The 16,715-nt window shown below is 54.0% G+C and overlaps 1 protein-coding gene across 6 annotated transcripts; it reads left to right on the plus strand.

The window, feature by feature from the left end:
- The first annotated feature begins 1,123 nt into the window (after positions 1-1,123).
- Positions 1,124-15,677, plus strand: Tmem184a (transmembrane protein 184A). Of its 6 annotated transcripts, none has more exons than XM_006248939.5 (9): positions 1,124-1,324; positions 7,582-7,809; positions 12,084-12,249; positions 12,536-12,626; positions 12,733-12,808; positions 12,901-12,992; positions 13,561-13,730; positions 14,241-14,435; positions 14,875-15,677. In XM_006248939.5, exons 2-9 carry the CDS (start codon positions 7,582-7,584, stop codon positions 15,132-15,134), a joined length of 1,278 nt encoding a protein of 425 aa, XP_006249001.1. In that variant the 5' UTR covers positions 1,124-1,324; the 3' UTR covers positions 15,135-15,677. The 6 variants fall into 6 exon arrangements, with proteins under 6 accessions (XP_006249001.1, XP_006249000.1, XP_063127343.1 ...); XM_006248938.5 differs by lacking the exon at positions 1,124-1,324 and adding an exon at positions 6,547-6,765; XM_063271273.1 differs by lacking the exon at positions 1,124-1,324 and adding an exon at positions 6,556-6,765 and having other exon boundaries at positions 13,654-13,730.
- Positions 15,678-16,715: the final 1,038 nt, after the last annotated feature.

A 16,715-nucleotide genomic window follows, 5' to 3' on the forward strand; every position in this document is an offset into this window, starting at 1 on the left:
GCTGGCGCTGGCGCTGGTGGTGGTGGTGATGGTGGAGGTGGTGGTGGTAAAGGTGGTGATGTGGTGGTGGAGGTGGTGATGGTAATGATGGTGGTGGTGATGGTGGAGGTGGTGGTAGTGGAGGTGGTAGTGATGGTGGTGATGGAGGTGATGGTGGTGGAGGTGGTGATGGTGGTGGAGGTGGTGGAGGTGGTGGAGGTGGAGGTGGTAGTGGTGGAGGTGGTGGTGGTGGTGGTGGTGGTGATGGTGGCGGTGGAGGTGGTGGTGGTGGAGGTGGTGGTGGTGGTAGAGGTGAAGGTGGAGGTGGAGGTGGTGGTGGTGGAGGTGGTGGTGGTGGTAGTGGTGATAGTGGTGGGGTGGAGGTGGTAGTGATGATGGTGGTGGTGATGGTGGTGATGTTGTAGTGGTGGCAGTGGCGGTGGCCATGGCGGCGGTGGTGGTGGTGGTGGTGGTGATGGTTTTTACATTTATTTATGTGTCAGGGCATGCATGTCCATTGCATACATATGGAGGGCAGGTAGGAAGTAATTTCTCTCCCACCGTGTGGTTCCCATGGATCAAAACTCAGGTCATCAGGCTTGGTAGCAAGCACCCTTTTATCCGCTGAGCCATCTTGCTGGCCCAATATGAAAGACTCTGATCGCACCCTGACCCAGCCACCTTCAAAGCTCTTCCATACCCCTGGCCCTAGACAACCATGGTAGGCACTTACTTAGCCTATGTCTCCTGCTGCCAGCCATCCTGTGACAGGTATCAGTGACCTTGATCAGAGGTTAGAGGTGAGGTGGGCCCTCTACCTCCTTCAGGTGCTTCAGAGATGAAAGGAGAGTGAGCCGTGTGGATAGAGGGAAAACCAGTCATCCCTAGCCCTCAGTACGCACATGTCAGCCAGCATCATGACCCTACCTGAGAACCCAGCTTGGATGTGGATTCATGGTCACAAACCCGTCTAGGCATCATATGCTCTATGGACTAGGTCTGAGGGCACCAATGACCAGGACAGGCATAGAAAGGCTGATCCCAGAATCCTGATGACAGAGGGTGTGGCCCTGGTGAAGGGTGTGTCCCAACAAGGCTGTTGGGCAGGCAGGGCAGGCCAGGCAGGCCTGGGAGGAGTTTCTGGGCCTCTGAGAAGCCATGCTTCGGCAGCAGCAATAGTCCAAGGGGTCTGGGCTGCCCCAGATGCTGAGAAGAGGACAGCAGAGGGCTGCAGACCACACTGAGGCAGGACCTCATCCAGCCCAGAAACTACAGTGTGTACTGAGAAACCAAAGCAACGCACCAGCCCAGTGGGCCCTGCCAGCTGCCCAGAGCCACCAGGGAGGTGAGCTGTGTGGGTGTGGGTGTGCATGCTTGTGGGGCTGGTTCAGGAATAGAATGGTGTCTGAGCCGGGGCCCCTAGACAGCAACAGGGTGGGGTAAAACTCGCTGCCAAGAACCAGCATCCTGCTGTCCCCATCAGCCTTCTCCACCTGTGTCTGGACTCCCTACTTACCACAGAGGGTCTCAGGCCCAGGGCAAGCCTTTGCCCACCTTTAAGTGAAGGGCCCCCAGGTCCACACCCAAGTCTGGCATCTGACTGTGGGGCAAAGTCAAGCATGGACAGGCCCTGACAGATACTCCAAAGACTAAGAGGACGGTCTGGAGAGGGAGGTGGGCACAGGAGTGGAGAGGGGGGCATAGCTTGCAGAAGAAGTAAGGAGCAGGTTCCACACCTCGCCAGGATGGCCTACCATAGGGTCTAGGGACATTGGGCACAAGCAGACCATAGTCATTCCCATGGGTGGAAGCCAGCACTCCACCTGCACTCTGTGTGACACCAGGGCGGCTGAGCTGCCTGGACTCTCAATGCTTCACTAGCCTGGTAAGAGGGCAGCTGGTAGCCATCTGAGATTAGCAACCCAAGTCCCCATCCCCACCCCCCTCACTGAGTGCCCAGACCCTCTATAGAACCATAAACAGGTTCTGAGGCAAGGCTTGGCCATGTCAGCTTTCTGGGCCTTCCTCCCTTTCTCAAGGCTGATCCCATCCAAGAGAGAGGCCACATCTGGCCTCCAGGAGGTGCTACCTATGCATTCTAGGCTCTCAGCAGGTATATTGGGAAGCCCCCGAGGGAAGGGGTGTCTGTATGGTTCCCCAACATGGAAGGCTTCCAATCTAGACTCATCACCCAGGCTTTCTGGAACCTATAGAGGGGGTAGGGAGAGACACCCATGACCTCTCAACCCACCTGAGCACCTTGACCCACAAGGGCTCTTGGCTTCCGACTCCACCCTGCCACACCTACTTGAATCAAGGCCAGAGCTCTGGTGGAAACAAACCTCCTTGTGATCACAATGGACACTAGCGGGGGATCCAGAGGATTTGGACCTGGGGTCAGTGGACGCCAAAGTCATGCTGCCTGCTCTGCAGGAGCTGACTTGGACTTGTCGGCTCAGCCAACTGATACCCCTAGTAGGTGGTAGCCTCGAAGCCCCAGGGCAAACAAAGCCCGGCCTCTACTCTGGAGAGCGACTAGAGAGCTAACATACTTGTCACTGGTCAGCCTGAAGCCAGGGGTGGGAGCCTCAGCAAACATCAGAAGTGGGGACCATAGGGCAGGGTTGGGAGTGAGGAACAGGCAGAGTGGCTGTCCCACCTCCCCTGTTCTCTCAATACAGCTTTCCGGGTTGGCCAGGACTCTGGTGTCCTGGTCACAGAGAACAGTGGTCAGAGGTTCCTCTGCCCCATCTGGGCTAGCAGGTCTATCCTGATATGGGTGTGGTCAGAGTCCAGCCTTTTGTCAGTGTGGCCTGTGATACTGGCCTTTGGTGAGGCCTAACTCTTTTTTTTTTCTTGGAGCTGGGAACCGAACCCAGGGCCTTGCGCTTCCTAGGCAAGCACTCTACCACTAAGCTAAATCCCCAACCCCGGTGAGGTCTAACTCAATAGTGTAAAAGAGCAGGAACAAGGGGCTAGCTAGCTTCTCTCTCTCTTGCTGTTCTGCCCTGGGACCCCTCACTCCTCCAGTCCCAGCTCCCTGGTGGTATCTGAGCTCAGCATGGCACAGCCGCCCCTCCTTCAGCTCTCGAGGTTGTGGTCCTATGTGGGGAGTGTGGACCCCCTCTCCAGGCGAGCTAATTGTCAAGCCCCTTCCCTGGTCCCAGAGCCAAAGAACAAACATGGTCCCAAGCCCTAGCCACGGCAGAGATGTGTGTGCCAAACACACACACTGTGTACCCAGCAGAGGTTCATCTCTACCTCACCTGCCCCAGTTGTGAGCCAGGAAAGGGCCTCCATTACCCAGGAGGATGTCATCATCTCCAGTAAAGCCCATTACAAAGCCCGGCAGTGGTGGCACACACCTTTAATCCCACCACTCTGGGAGACAGAGGCAGGTGGGTCTCTGAGTTCAAGGCCAGCCTGGTCTACAGAGCGAAGTCCACAGTACACAGAGAAACCCCGCCTCAAAAAAAAGAAGAAGAAGAAGAAGAAGAAGAAGAAGAAGAAGAAGAAGAAGAAGAAGAAGAGGAAGAGGAAGAGGAAGAGGAAGAGGAAGAGGAAGAGGAAGAGGAAGAGGAAGATGATGATGATGATGATGATGATAAAGCCATTACAGAGCTGGATGTCCTGACCCCTCTTATCATGCATGAATGATACCCTCACAGCTTGCCCATGACCATAAAGCCTAGGATCCCGTTGGGAAGATGCTGCAGTCACTATAGGTGTCCAGCAGGGGGCAGACACTTCTGAAGAGGGGATTAGGGGTTGGGGCAATCTTGATGGCCAGGAATGGGTGGGGTTTCTGTGCCTTGCCAAGAAGGTAGGTCAAACTGTATCTCCTTTTTTTTCTTCTCAGCAGCTCAGAGGCAGTCATAGCTAACCTATGTTGAGAATTCTAGAGTGACTGACCGGCCTGATGATCAGAAATGTCCCCACATTACCCTGCCAAGATGGAGAGGACAAGGAAAAAAGAAGCCTGTGCCAATAGGAATAGAGGCCAGCTGGGCAGTCCAGTTCCCGATTAAACCCACTTTGCATGTGGCAAAACTGAGGCTTAGAGAGGCAAACATGGTCACAGGCAGGCAGGATAAGGCTGAGAGCTGAGGTCACTTCTGGAAAAGACTGCATGAAGTTGAGTAGAGATGGCAGGAGGCGTCACAGCTCTTGCCTTCAAGGCCTGGGTTAGGCTTAGACAGACTCTGCAAGGTCTTCCTGGATTGGCAGAGCTAAGCATGAACAAACCAGGGGTGTGACACCTATGAGGACCACACTGGCAGCCATGACTGAAGGGGCTTCCCAAGTGTCAAGGACACCTCTGACTGATGCTACTGGCCCTGTTCCTAGCAGGCAGGCCTCCCTGCCTTCCAGGCTCTCTGCATAACACCCTCTTCCTAGAAGCCCTTTGATGCCAGGCAGGGAAGTCCTCCTGATGTCATGACATAGTGCTTCCTGTTGTTGCCTCATCATTCTGTCCAATGGACTGAGGTAGAACCTAGGGCTCACCTCTTGTGCTGGGTTCTGGGAACAAAGCAGTCAAAGGCCAGAGAGGCCTCAGTTTCCCTTTTTTGCAGCAGCAGTAGGAGTGGTACACTGAGGTGAATCACAGTCTCTGCCAAACCTGAAAGCCACTGATGCGGTGAACAGAGCTGGCTTTGGCCTTAAGCATTGCTACCGAGGTCGACGGTCTGTCCCCACACACTGAATGGTGTCTCTGTGGGGCAGAGTGGAACTTGGAGGGTTGGGGGAAGCACCTTCCGCACAGTAGCAACTCCCTTCGGAACGGCAACTCCAGCCAAGAGAAGACCCTCAGGCCAAGGCCATTGTAACTGGGCCACAATTATTAGGGATCCAGGCACAGTGCCAGGTTCCAAAAACTCCTACTAAGGATAGATAAACACACAAACAGATCTCAGAAGAAAATGTACTGAGATGAGATTGGGGAACATTGTAACTAAACAGCCAGCCTCATGAAGGCAGCTGTATCTGGGAGAAGAGCTGGCTTGTGGCTCAGATAAGGCCTGCATATCAGGAACGGAAGTTGCCTAAGAAGTCAGGGAAGGACCTCCACGGCACTCACTCACTCCACGGCCTTGGAGAATCTATGGTGAGAAAACATGGATGGAGAAGTCCAGGAGCAGGGGATTGACAGATCTCAGACTCAGACTGTTGTTTGTTTCTGGAGTATCCCAGACAAATGATAAGTCCCCCGGTGGCCACATCCCAACTCCAACAGGAAAGTGGCCTGAAGCCCTGTCTACTAAGTCATCGGTAGGGTCAGATGACACAAAGGACCAGAAGAGTGGGTACATCATGAAGTACCCAGAGTGTTATGACCCTTATGAGCCCAGAGCAGATCTGAGAGCCACAGCCCCCACCCACTCTAGAAACCAGGGTAGGTGAGCTTCTCTCCATAGAAGTGTTACATGCCAGATTCTTCCAAACCCTTTTTGAAGTGCTAGAGATGGACCCAGAAAGCTAAACAAGTGCTCTACCACTGAGCCACGCCCCCAGCCCCTCCCTGGGGGATTCTAGGCAGGGGCTCTACCACTGAGCCACGCCCCAGCCCCTCACTGGGGGATTCTAGGCAGGGGCTCTAATGCCGAACTACAATTCCTGCACACAATTTACATTTTATTGTAAGATAGGGTCTCATTAAATTGTCCAAGGTGGTCTTGAACTTGCTTTGCATCCTAGGATGGTCTTGAATTATCTTGTCTCAGATTCCCAAGTGGCTGGAACAGCAGGCCTGTGCCATGAAGTTTGGCTAAATTTCCCCATCTTTTTTTTTTTACTCCTTGGTTCATTCATTCATTCATTCATTCATTCAGTGAGACAGGCTTTCATATAGCCCAATTTGGACTAAAATGGTTCTGTATCAGGGATGACCTTGAACTTGTAATTCTCCTGCCTCTACCTCCCAAGGGCTGGGCTAACAGGCATGCACCACCATGCCCGGTTTATGCAGTGCAGGAAATGGAACCCAGAGCTTCATGAATGCTAGGCAAGCACTCTACTCACTGAGCCACATGCTTAGTCCTGCCCAGTTTTAAGTGCACAAAACTGGAGCAGTGGGGACACCCACACTAACCACCACTTTGTCAACCTGTGAATCAAAACCCCTTCAGAGTCAAATGTCCTTTTCACAGGGGTCGCCTAAGATCATCCCAAACACACAGATATTTACATTACAATTCATGACAATAGCAAAATTACAGCTATGAAGCAGCAACGGAAATAATTTTGTGGTTGTGGGGTCACCACAGCATGAGGAACTATATTAGGGTCTAAGCATGAAGGTTAAGATGTACTATTCTAGACCTTTCTCACCACCCAGAAAGAAGCTCTGTGTCAGGTGAATCCTCAGGGCCTTCTCCCTTGAGCTTGCAAAGCTCACGCAGACACTTCGTCCTCTGTCCCTTCCTGCTCAACAGCCTGACTACCTAGTGCCAGCAGGTGAAGGGCACCTGCCAGCCACGCAGTTCCTGGAAGCCAGCTGCTGCTGAGCAAACAGCCAGCGGGATAGAGTGTCGCCAGGGGCGGGGACGAGCCTCAGCTTCTCCTCCCTCCGCCCCTCCCTCAGCCTGAAGCCCAGGTGGGCCACTGGCCAGGTGAGGCCCTGTGTGCCTTTCCTAGCCTAGCGCTACCCTCCTGAGGCCAGCCTTGCCCCAACCTGAAGCTTGGTCTCCACTGGGGGGCCACATGGCCTAGTGAATGACCAGCCAGGCTTCCCCAGAGGAGGCTAGGCCTCCAAGGCCCGGGCCAAAGAGCTTCCTGCTCACAGAGGTAGGCTCCCGCCCCCATGACAGACAACTGAGGGTAAGAAGGAGGTCCAATGTCGCTGTCTCCCTGCAGGCACAGACTCTATCTCTTGCTCCCCGGGCTTGTGAGACCCTGAAGAGTACTTGGTCAGGGTCAGAGGCAGGCGGAGGTTGGGTGGGGGTGGATGGCACCGGAGGTGGAGGATGGGGAGGGAGTGGATCACCTTCCCCTGCAGGAAGGTGTGCTTACTGATCTTCCTTCCGGGATGCTCCAGGCAGCTGGATCCCCAAGTCCCAGTCCATGGCAGAAAAAAGCTATAGGGTTTTTGTTTGTTTGTTCTGGGTTTAAGTTTCTTTGCAGATTTTGTTTCTTTTCTGTAACAGAGTAACTAGATAGATCAGGCTGGTCCTTGTGTTAACAGATTCACTCCCCACCTGCCTGGGCCTCCCAAGTGCTGGGATTACAGGGGTGTGTCACCCACACTTGGTTAGAAGCAGTCTTAGACTCCTGTGTAGTTGCCGTCTGAGAGGCAGGGTCCAAAGGAACCTGAGGGGGCTTGTCAACCCAGGATCGAGCCCACAACTGCTCAGAGTCAGGAGAACCAATGGGAAAATCAGACCCAGACTCGCACAAAGGGTGGCCATGGTGGGCCCCCAGGGAAGTGTCTTTGGATGATGGTGCTAGGGGTGGTGGCCGGGCAGGCAGAAACTGCATTGGGCAGGACCAGGCCTGAGGTGACACCCACATGGCCTTGCCCACCTCCTGCCCCACCTCCCGTCGTCCCTCACACTCCCACGGGAGCCTTCACCCGGGTTCTCACTCCTCTGCTGGCTTCTGCAGATGAGGAATGCATCAGGGTTTCTGAAGACAGCTGGAGCCCCCCTTGTGTCAGCGACCTGGCTTCCGCCCAGCCCCCCTCCGGCAATGCCCATGGTGGCAGCCGGGCCACAGATGGAGCGCGTGGACAACGGCTCGCAGGGGGCCCCCCAGCTCTTCCTCACCAGCGCATTGGCCCGAGGCGTTTCAGGCGTATTTGTATGGACTGCTCTGCTGCTAACCGGCCACCAGGTACGCACACCCCCAACCCCTAACCCTTCTGAGCCTGGACCGATACTGTGAACAGCTCCAGGGACAGCTCCCAGCACCAGACACCCAGGCATGGTGTCCGACTATGGCCCTTCCCCAGGGCTAGCATGCAGGGGTCAAGCCTAAGGTGGGAGGTCTCTGCCAGGCACAAGGCAAATTGCTGGGTGGGCATTCCCAGGCATGTCTGAGGCCCTTCACTCTACTCCCCTTGGTCAGTACCTGGTCCCAGTTCACAGACAAAAACACCAAGGCTCGGAGATGACTGGGGCTTTCCAGACTCACACAGCTGACAGAAAAAGGGCCTTTTCCCTCCAGAAATGGCTAGGGTTCAGACCTTGCTCTATAGAGAACCTCACGCCCACACAGGGAGTTTGGCGGGGGGGGGGGGGGGGGGGGGAGGTGGTGAGGACTGAGATCAATAGGAACTGGGACAGTGGAGAACAGGAAGTGAGAGATGGGGAGCTAGGAGAGTAGGGGGAAAGGAGCTGGGGATGGGGGTAGGCAGGCATGGAGTGGAGAACTAGGGAATGGAAGATAGGCAGCAGGAGTAATGGGGATGGGAGGAGCTGGGGAGATGGGGCCAGAGAACAGAAGAAGTGGAGCCTGGGAAGAAGTGGAGCCTGGTTAGGGGAGCTGAGAGCCCCGAGCTCTCTGGAACACCCACTTGGCATCATGGAAGGGCCTAAGTCAGTAGGTGAGCTGGGGGCAGGAAGCAAAAGCAAACACCTCTGCTTGTGACCGACACCTGCTGGCTGGTACCTGTCCAGGTGTCCCTCAGTAACCAGGATACAAGGGAGAAAGAGCCATGCCTGAGGGTAAGCCAGGCCAGTCTTAGCCACAGAGGTGGCTGGCACGAGGCCCGCTGTCAGGGTCAGCAGGAAGACCTCTGGGAGGGGGAGCAGCTAGGCAGAGAGAGGATCGATCCTTCCATTACCGATGGAGAAACTGAGGCAAAAGACGGCAGCAGCTTGCCAAGGTCACCAGTCATGCGGTGCCAGCCTGGGAAAGGTCTCTTGTTGGCTGGTCACATCGTGTCCTCCCTCCACAGCAGCTGGGTAAGGAGGAAGGAGCTGATAAAGAGCTGGTCTCTGACGCCAGTAGCCTTCACACCACCCCACGCGGCCCCTGTGTGCACACACAACTCCCTCTAACAGAGTGTCCTCCATGCTACACAGGGCACCTCCCCAAAGAGCCTTCACCACAGTGACCTGGAATGGGGAGGAGGCACCCAGCTCCCAGATGGCTTCCTTTGAAAGACTCTAGAGGCATAGGCTGATCCAAGAGGGTCGGTCACAAGCGAAGGCTGCTCTGAGGTCTGTAGCAGGTTTAAGACCAGTCTTAAAGAACAAATCAGTGACCCCACACACACACACACTCACACATATCTCACACGGGATTAGCAGAGTGCGAGTGAGTGCCCATGAGGTCCTGGGTTCTGTTCCTGGAACTGAGGTGAGGTAGGGCACGTCCCTGTTCTGTTTCTTGTAGAAAAATACAGAAAATACAGACAGCTTCAAGGTGAACAGTATCACCTTCCTGGAGTTTTGTTTTGTTTTGTTTTTTGTTCTGTTCTGTTCTGTTCTGTTTTGTGACAGCGTCTTGTAGCCTGGGATGGCCTCAAACTCCCTATGTAGCAGAGGATAACCTTGATCTCCTCGTCTTCCTGCTTCCACTTCCCAAGTACTGAGATGGCAGGTGTGCAGCATTTACCCTGTTTATATGGGGCTGGGGGAGAAGCCCAGGCTTCCTGCATGCTAGGTAGGGACTCCACCTCATCCCCAGCCCTTGCCTTCCATTTTTGTCAGGCGCGTGTGACACTTGACACCCTGTTTGGTTTCCTACTCTGATCTCAGGTAACCTTACCCTATCAGAGAGCTGTGCGTCTGAGCATCACTTTTACTGACTATATAGTGTTCCTTTACCCACAGGCTCTATGGTGTAACCAGCCCTCCCCGTGATGAGCGTAGCTGCGGTATTTAATACAGTTCCTCGTGTTGTGGTGACCCCAAGCATAAAATTATTTTGTTGCTACTTCATAATTGTCACCTTTCTACTGCTAAGAATCTTAATGTAGATATCTAATATGCGATCCTTCAAGGGGTCGAAACCCACTGAGAATCACTGGGCTACATAGTCACACACACACACACACACACACACACATCTCAAAACCAACAACGGCAACTTTTTTTGTTTGTTTTAATTTCTTCCCTTTTGAAAGATTTTAGACGGTGATGAAGAAGCAAGAAACAGCCTTTTATGTGTCCTTCAAAACAGGAAATGGGTTAGTAGGGAAAGTGTCTGTTATGTAAGCCTGGGACCTGAGTCAATATAGCATCCACCAAAAAACTCCTGGCACAGTGGGACACATCTGTATTCTCGAGGAGGGGTGACCCATCAGATCCCGGAGAGTCATCAGCCAGCTCTAAGTTTAGCCAGATCAATTGCTCCAAGTTCAGTAAGAGATCTTGTCTCATAAAACCACGAGGGTGGCGTCCGAGGAACGACGCTGGAGGTGGCAAGAGGAAAGGAGGACTAGACGTGTGTCCTGTGGTCGCGCGTGTGCCTTCAGATCCCCTAAGTAGGGGCTGGAGAGATGGCTCAGTTAAGAGCACCGGCTGGGGCTAGAGAGGTGGCTCAGTGGTTAAGAGCACTGACTGCTCTTCCAGAGGTCCTGAGTTCAATTCCCAGTAACCACATGGTGGCTTACAACCATCGGTAAAGGGATTTGATGCCCTCTTCTGTACTCACATATATGAAATAAATAAGTAAATTAAAAAAAAAAAAAGAGCACTGGCTGCTCTTGCAAAGGACCAGCACCACGTTGGGTAGCTCATAGCTGCAGGTAACTCTAGAAGCAGGGGATCTGACGCCCTCTACTGACCTCCATAGGCACTGCATGCGCATGTGGCCTATACTCACGCAGATGCCAAACTGCCTAACGGTTTTATTTGCTCATCACAGAAATTTTTTGTCTTCGTGGTGCCGGGGATTGAACCTGGGCCTTCACACATGTCAGGCAAGCGCTCTCCCAGCAAGCTACACCCCAGCCCACTGATACAGTGTTAAAGGGCTGAAGATATGGTTCAATGGGACTTGCTTAGCCTTTGCAGAACTTTGGGTTAAATTAAATAACAAACGCTGGCTATAGTGGCTCACACCTTTAATCCCAGTACTTAGGAAGTAGAGGCAGGCAGATTTCAATTAGTTCAGGACTAACTTGGTCTACATGGTGAGTTCCAGGTCAGCCAGAGCTACATAGTGAAACAGGTGTAACCTGTCTTAAGAGGAAAAATAAAATTAAAAAAAAAAAAAAAATATATATATATATATATATATATATATGTCGGGGATTTAGCTCAGTGGTAGAGCACTTGTCTAGCAAGCGCAAAGCCCTGGGTTTGGTCCTCAGCTTTGGAAAAAAATATATATATATTCATATTTTTACTACATATTAGTATATAGTAAGCATTATTTAATTTGGAGAGGGCATGTTCTAGGGATTGAATCCGGAGCCTCACGCCTGTTAGGCAAGGACTCTACCTTAGCCATGCCTCTGCCCTTCAATGGGTAGGTTCTTCACCAATGAGGCATTCCCCAATCCTCCTGTGGGGTGTGTGTGTGTGTGTGTGTGTGTGTAACACAGAGGTTAAACATCATCACCTTCCTCCCCCCCCCCCCCGGAGCTGGGGACCGAACCCAGGGCCTTGCGTTTGCTAGGCAAGCGCTCTACCACTGAGCTAAATCCCCAACCCCCATCACCTTCCTTTTAGGGACAGTATGACTTGCTTATTTGGCTGGCCAGTAAGCTTCGGAGAGTCACCAGGCACTACCTTCCCAACACTGGAATTACGTGCGTGCGTGTGTGCGTGCATGTCATTGCACTTAGTTTTGCTCCTGAGTGCTGGAGGTTTGAATTTAGGTCCTTAGGTTTGCAACGCAAGATTTTTACCAACTGAACCACATCTCTGGTCCTACTTTCCAGTTGGAGACAGAGATGCTAAGTTGGTCCTGGCTCCCATGAAGCCCCTGTCAGAAGCGAGTCTCACTTTTCACCTACTATGTGTGCTATATTCCCTCTGATTACTTCCGCTCTATACTCATCCTGTGCTCAGTAGAATATCAGGCAGTGTGGGGGAGAGAGCAGCCTAGAGCTCTGCCTGGCTCTGGTCCTCTCCCGTTTGCCTGGCACCCATGCGGTGGACAGCCAGGCCAGGAACGGGGACAGAGGTGCCACTGGGACTGCTCTGCCACAGATCTACTCCCACCTGCGTTCTTACACCGTCCCGCGAGAGCAGCGCTTCGTCATCCGCCTCCTATTCATTGTGCCCATCTACGCCTTCGACTCATGGCTCAGCCTCCTCCTCCTGGGGGGCCATCCTTACTACGTCTACTTCGACTCTGTGCGAGACTGCTACGAAGGTGAGACCCCAGGCTGGGCCTGAAGGAGCTGAGCAGGGGTGGGGGACACGTGGGATTACACACCCGTGCACACTTCCCCCGCCACCCACAAGGGGGCTCCACTTCCTTCTCTCATCTGGGACCTGCTTCAGGGGTCTGCAACCTCCATGCCTAGGACTCATAGTCTGAGTCTGCTCACCCGCTTCCCTGGGTTTGCCAACTGTTATCTGATGGGAGTCTTGCATGCGAGGGTAGAGGGGGAGGGTCCATGACTGACCTTCATTGTCACCACTCTGTCCCTTTGCAGCATTTGTCATCTACAGTTTCCTGACCTTGTGCTTCCAATATCTGGGGGGCGAGAGCGCCATCATGGCTGAGATCAGAGGCAAACCTATCAGGTAAACCCACCCCCCAGGCCCTGCCCTAGCCAGACTCGACCAGGCCACATTGGAGAACCACCGGGTTCCCTACTCGTAGCCTTACCGACTTCTTCCGCACACCCAGGTCCAGCTGCTTCTATGGGACCTGCTGCCTCCGTGGTATGTCCTACTCCATCACTTTCTTACGCTTCTGCAAACAGGTGAGGGGGTCTGCCCACCACGCCCCAGGCCCTGGCTCCGCCCCATCCCAGCCCCTCCCCCCCGTCTCACGCCCTTCCCCTCCCCCTCCCAGGCCACACTCCAGTTCTGCATTGTGAAACCCGTTATGGCGCTGATCACCATCATCCTCCAGGCTTTTGACAAATACCACGATGGCGACTTCAAGTAAGGAGGCTGTGAGCAGGGGTCTCACTGGGGGCCGTGGGAGGCAGGGCTCCCCCTTCTTCAAGCGGCCCACCCACACCCACACCCACCCCCAGCAGTAGCTCAGTTGGTAAAGTATTTATCTAACGGATGTGAGTCTCAGGGTATGGTCCATCCTCAACTTTGTATGAACCCGGTGTGGTGGTGCACAACTGTCATCCCAGCACTTGGGAGGTAGATGTAGGAGTGCTAAAAGCTGGAGGTTATCCTTGTCTGGGTAACACGTTTCAGGCCAGCCTGAGCTACACGAGGAAGGCCTCACAAAAACAATGACAACAAAAAGACATTGCTAAGTTTGTGGGAATGCCCAGGGCAGGCCACAGCTCTAGGAGAGGGACCTGAACCATGTCCTGCTCCTGACAGAACTCCAGGCCTCCAACCACTGTGCCCATTGATATTGCCTAAGGCCCTGAGGAGAGGACCTAGGTGGAGCTCTTCTAGGGTTGTGTTGCCCAGCCAGGAAGAGGACATGCAAAGAGGATGTCTATGAGGAGCAGGGATCACTCTAACCAGCAGTTCTCTGACCCAGCATCCACAGCGGCTACCTGTACGTGACCCTCGTGTACAACGCCTCTGTTAGCCTGGCTCTCTACGCTCTGTTCCTTTTCTACTTCGCTACCAGGGACCTCCTGAGACCATTCGAGCCAGTACTCAAGTTCCTCACCATCAAAGCCATCATCTTCCTCTCCTTCTGGCAAGGTGTGTGAGCCTGGAGGGTGAAAGCGTGGGGCCAGGACTGGCATCCCTGGAAAATGGGTTCAAATCTTACCTCTATTCCAGCCCTGTGTGCCTCAGCTTCCCTGACCTTACCAAAAGTCAGTGAGTCTACTGCTCCACTTACACCTAGAAGAGCCTGGAGTGGGGGACAACAGATGGAGGCTATACCTCAGCCTCCAGAGACTTGGTCCCTGTTGAGCCCCCAGCAGGCCATGAGAACTCAGTCCCCAATGTGGAAGAAAAATGAAGAAGGCAGCAACTAAGAGCAGGAGTCCCCTGGCCCAAGTTAGATATGTCAGGGAGAGCACCCAGGAACCCTGACTTTGAGGTACACAGCCATTTTCAATCATAACGTCCACCAATACGGTCAAGACCAATGAAGCTCTAGGCTCAGGCTAGCCCTTTCCCTGGTACCCCGGACTTCAGTAGGAACTGTGGTAAGGCTTAGCTCCCATCCACAGAAGGGGCCTGAGGGGTTGTCACTGTCCCTAGGAATGCTGTTGGCCATCTTGGAGAGGTGTGGGGTCATCCCTGAGGTCCAGGCCGTGGACGGCACCAGGGTTGGGGCTGGTACCCTAGCCGCTGGCTACCAGAATTTCCTCATCTGTATTGAGATGCTGTTTGCCTCCCTTGCGCTGCGTTACGCCTTCCCCAGCCAGGTGTATTCAGAAAAGAAGAACTCACCAGGTGAGCCGGGCCCCACAGCCGTGATGTCTGGCATCGATCAGGGGACATCCCCGTGGGTATCTAAGCCAGGGTGATGACGAGCTCTGAAAGATGTGGGATTCGTTAGTGCTTGGGGAAGGTGTCAAGAGGAGCTGGGTTGGCTACTCTACTGTGTGCGCCATAATGGCCGCGTGGCTGGTTTCTACTTGCTCAAGGTGGAGGGCAGGAGTCTATTCAAGGATAGGCCCAGAGACCAGCGCTGAGATGTAGGAATTGAGCTCGGTCTTGGGTGTCTGAGATCAGCCGCTAGTCAAAGGCAAGGCCTGGACAGCAGGGTCCCCAGACCCAGAGAGCCCAAGGTGGCCTGTGAGAGACACGGCTAAGGGGGCCGGGTAGATGAAGTGGGGTGCTGTGGACCAGAGGACCTACGACTGAGGCCCACATACACTATCCCCTCCAGCCCCACCAGCTCCTATGCAAAGCATATCCAGTGGCTTAAAGGAGACCATCAGCCCACAGGACATTGTCCAGGATGCCATTCACAACTTCTCACCAGCCTACCAGCAGTATACACAGCAGTCTACACATGAAGCCCCTGGGCCTGGCCAGGGCGGGCACCCATCGCCCAGCACCCACCCTGGCCCAGCCAGTGGCTCTGGAGGTGGTAAGAAGAGTCGCAACATAGAGAAACGCATGCTGATCCCCTCAGAGGACCTGTAGGGCGTGGGGTGTGTGGAGCCTAGCTGGGGTCCAGCTTGCCTAGGTTTCTAGGGTGGGCAAACGGGGTCCCCACCTACCAGCATCTATGGACAGAGGCCCAGCCTCTCCTGAGAGCCTCACTGTGGTGCTCACAGGGCCTCTCTATTCCATGTACAGCCCAGAGTGAAGTCACCTGGGCGAATTGGACAAACCCAAGGACCCAATGGGATGTCTTATTACAGCCTGCAGGTGGAGCGGTGGGTTGGCCATTCCCTCCGTGGACAGAAGAGACAGGTGGTTAAATCTTAAGCTGTGCAGTGACAGACAGGGATGGCCAGGCAAGATTGGGCCCAGCCACCGAAGGCTAGGGAGTCATGTAGCCAGGGCCTAGCTGTGGCTATCTTGGGTGCGTGAAGAAGACCCCTTGCCCTTGCATTTTAATATAGGTGTTTGGCGAAGCTCTTGCAGGGACAGCCTCGCCTATTTAGTACAACAGAGTTGCCAGTGTGCCAGCCTGCCAGCTACTAGCTTCTTATTTATAGATAAACACCTTGCATTTTTCTAGACTTTTGTCGGGCCTTCTGTTCTTATGGGGGCTTGATTCTGAGTGACGACGGGTCTCTCTCTACATTGTGGCCTGTGGAGCAAGTCTGGGTGTCGGGAACAGCTAAGACACACATCATGATGTGGCTCAGAGCAGTACATGGCAAAGAAGGTGGACTTTGCCACGAGATGACCAGCTCTGTGACACAATGGGAGCTGGGGCAGTCAGGTGACTCCCTGAACTTCAGGTTGGCCCCACCCTAAAGTGGTTTATGAGTCCATGGCACAACCTAGCGTGCCCCGTACACGGACTCAAGCCTTCGAGCCCGCCTTCTCTCTTGCCTCTTCCTGTATACCAGATCCAGTGCCCAGGAAGTCTGAGATAGGCTCAGTATCCCTAGCTAGACTGGCCTTAGAAACACAGGGGACAAAGGCAGACCAGGCAAGCAGCTAGACAGAAACGCCACCCACCCAGGAACAGTATCCCTTGCCTAGTTGTCAGTTCCCACAGCCTGTAGGAATATCAGACAAAGGGGGTGGAGGGGGTGTTTCCCTGCCTTCTTATTCTCAGGGCCCAGAGATAGGAGGAGTCAAGGCCATTGGCTTCTCCCTGACCCTTCTGGGCTGATAAGATAGACTCTATTCCTTCCTGCACCTGCCTGTAAAAAGCCACCCACACCTACTTATCTGCCTTCTGGGACTGGCAGGCACAGAGGGTGGCCCTCAGCCCACACAGTCAGCAGGGCTGGGAGGGGCTCTGTACTCCCAAAGACCTTCACTCTTGAGCCCATGGCAGGCTCTGTGCCTGCCCGCTGGCCTTCAAATATGAGGAATCTTACAGCTTGGCCAGCAGGGGGCTGCCTTCCTCTGCCCTGGAGAGGCTATGTGGCCATGAACAAGCTAGACAGGTTCCTCTCCCACAAGCCCAGATACAAAGTAGGGCCCTGGACAGTCAGTTGGCATCACTAAATACCCACACATGCACCAGGAACTTCTGTACCCTGGCCCTGGGGAAGCTGTGCTAACCAAAGAAATTAAACAAGTTGCCCAAGGTTACTG

Source organism: Rattus norvegicus, chromosome 12 (assembly GCF_036323735.1).
Source record: "Rattus norvegicus strain BN/NHsdMcwi chromosome 12, GRCr8, whole genome shotgun sequence".
NCBI classification, from domain to species: domain Eukaryota; kingdom Metazoa; phylum Chordata; class Mammalia; order Rodentia; family Muridae; genus Rattus; species Rattus norvegicus.

Coding starts and splice junctions, on each gene's coding strand:
- Tmem184a (XM_006248938.5), top strand. CDS start 6,694: ATGACCAGCCAGGCTTCCCCAGAGGAGGCTAGGCCTCCAAGGCCCGGG. Junction 6,766..7,581: donor AGAGCTTCCTGCTCACAGAG/GTAGGCTCCCGC, acceptor TGGCTTCTGCAG/ATGAGGAATGCATCAGGGTT. Junction 12,809..12,900: donor TCTTACGCTTCTGCAAACAG/GTGAGGGGGTCT, acceptor TCCCCCTCCCAG/GCCACACTCCAGTTCTGCAT.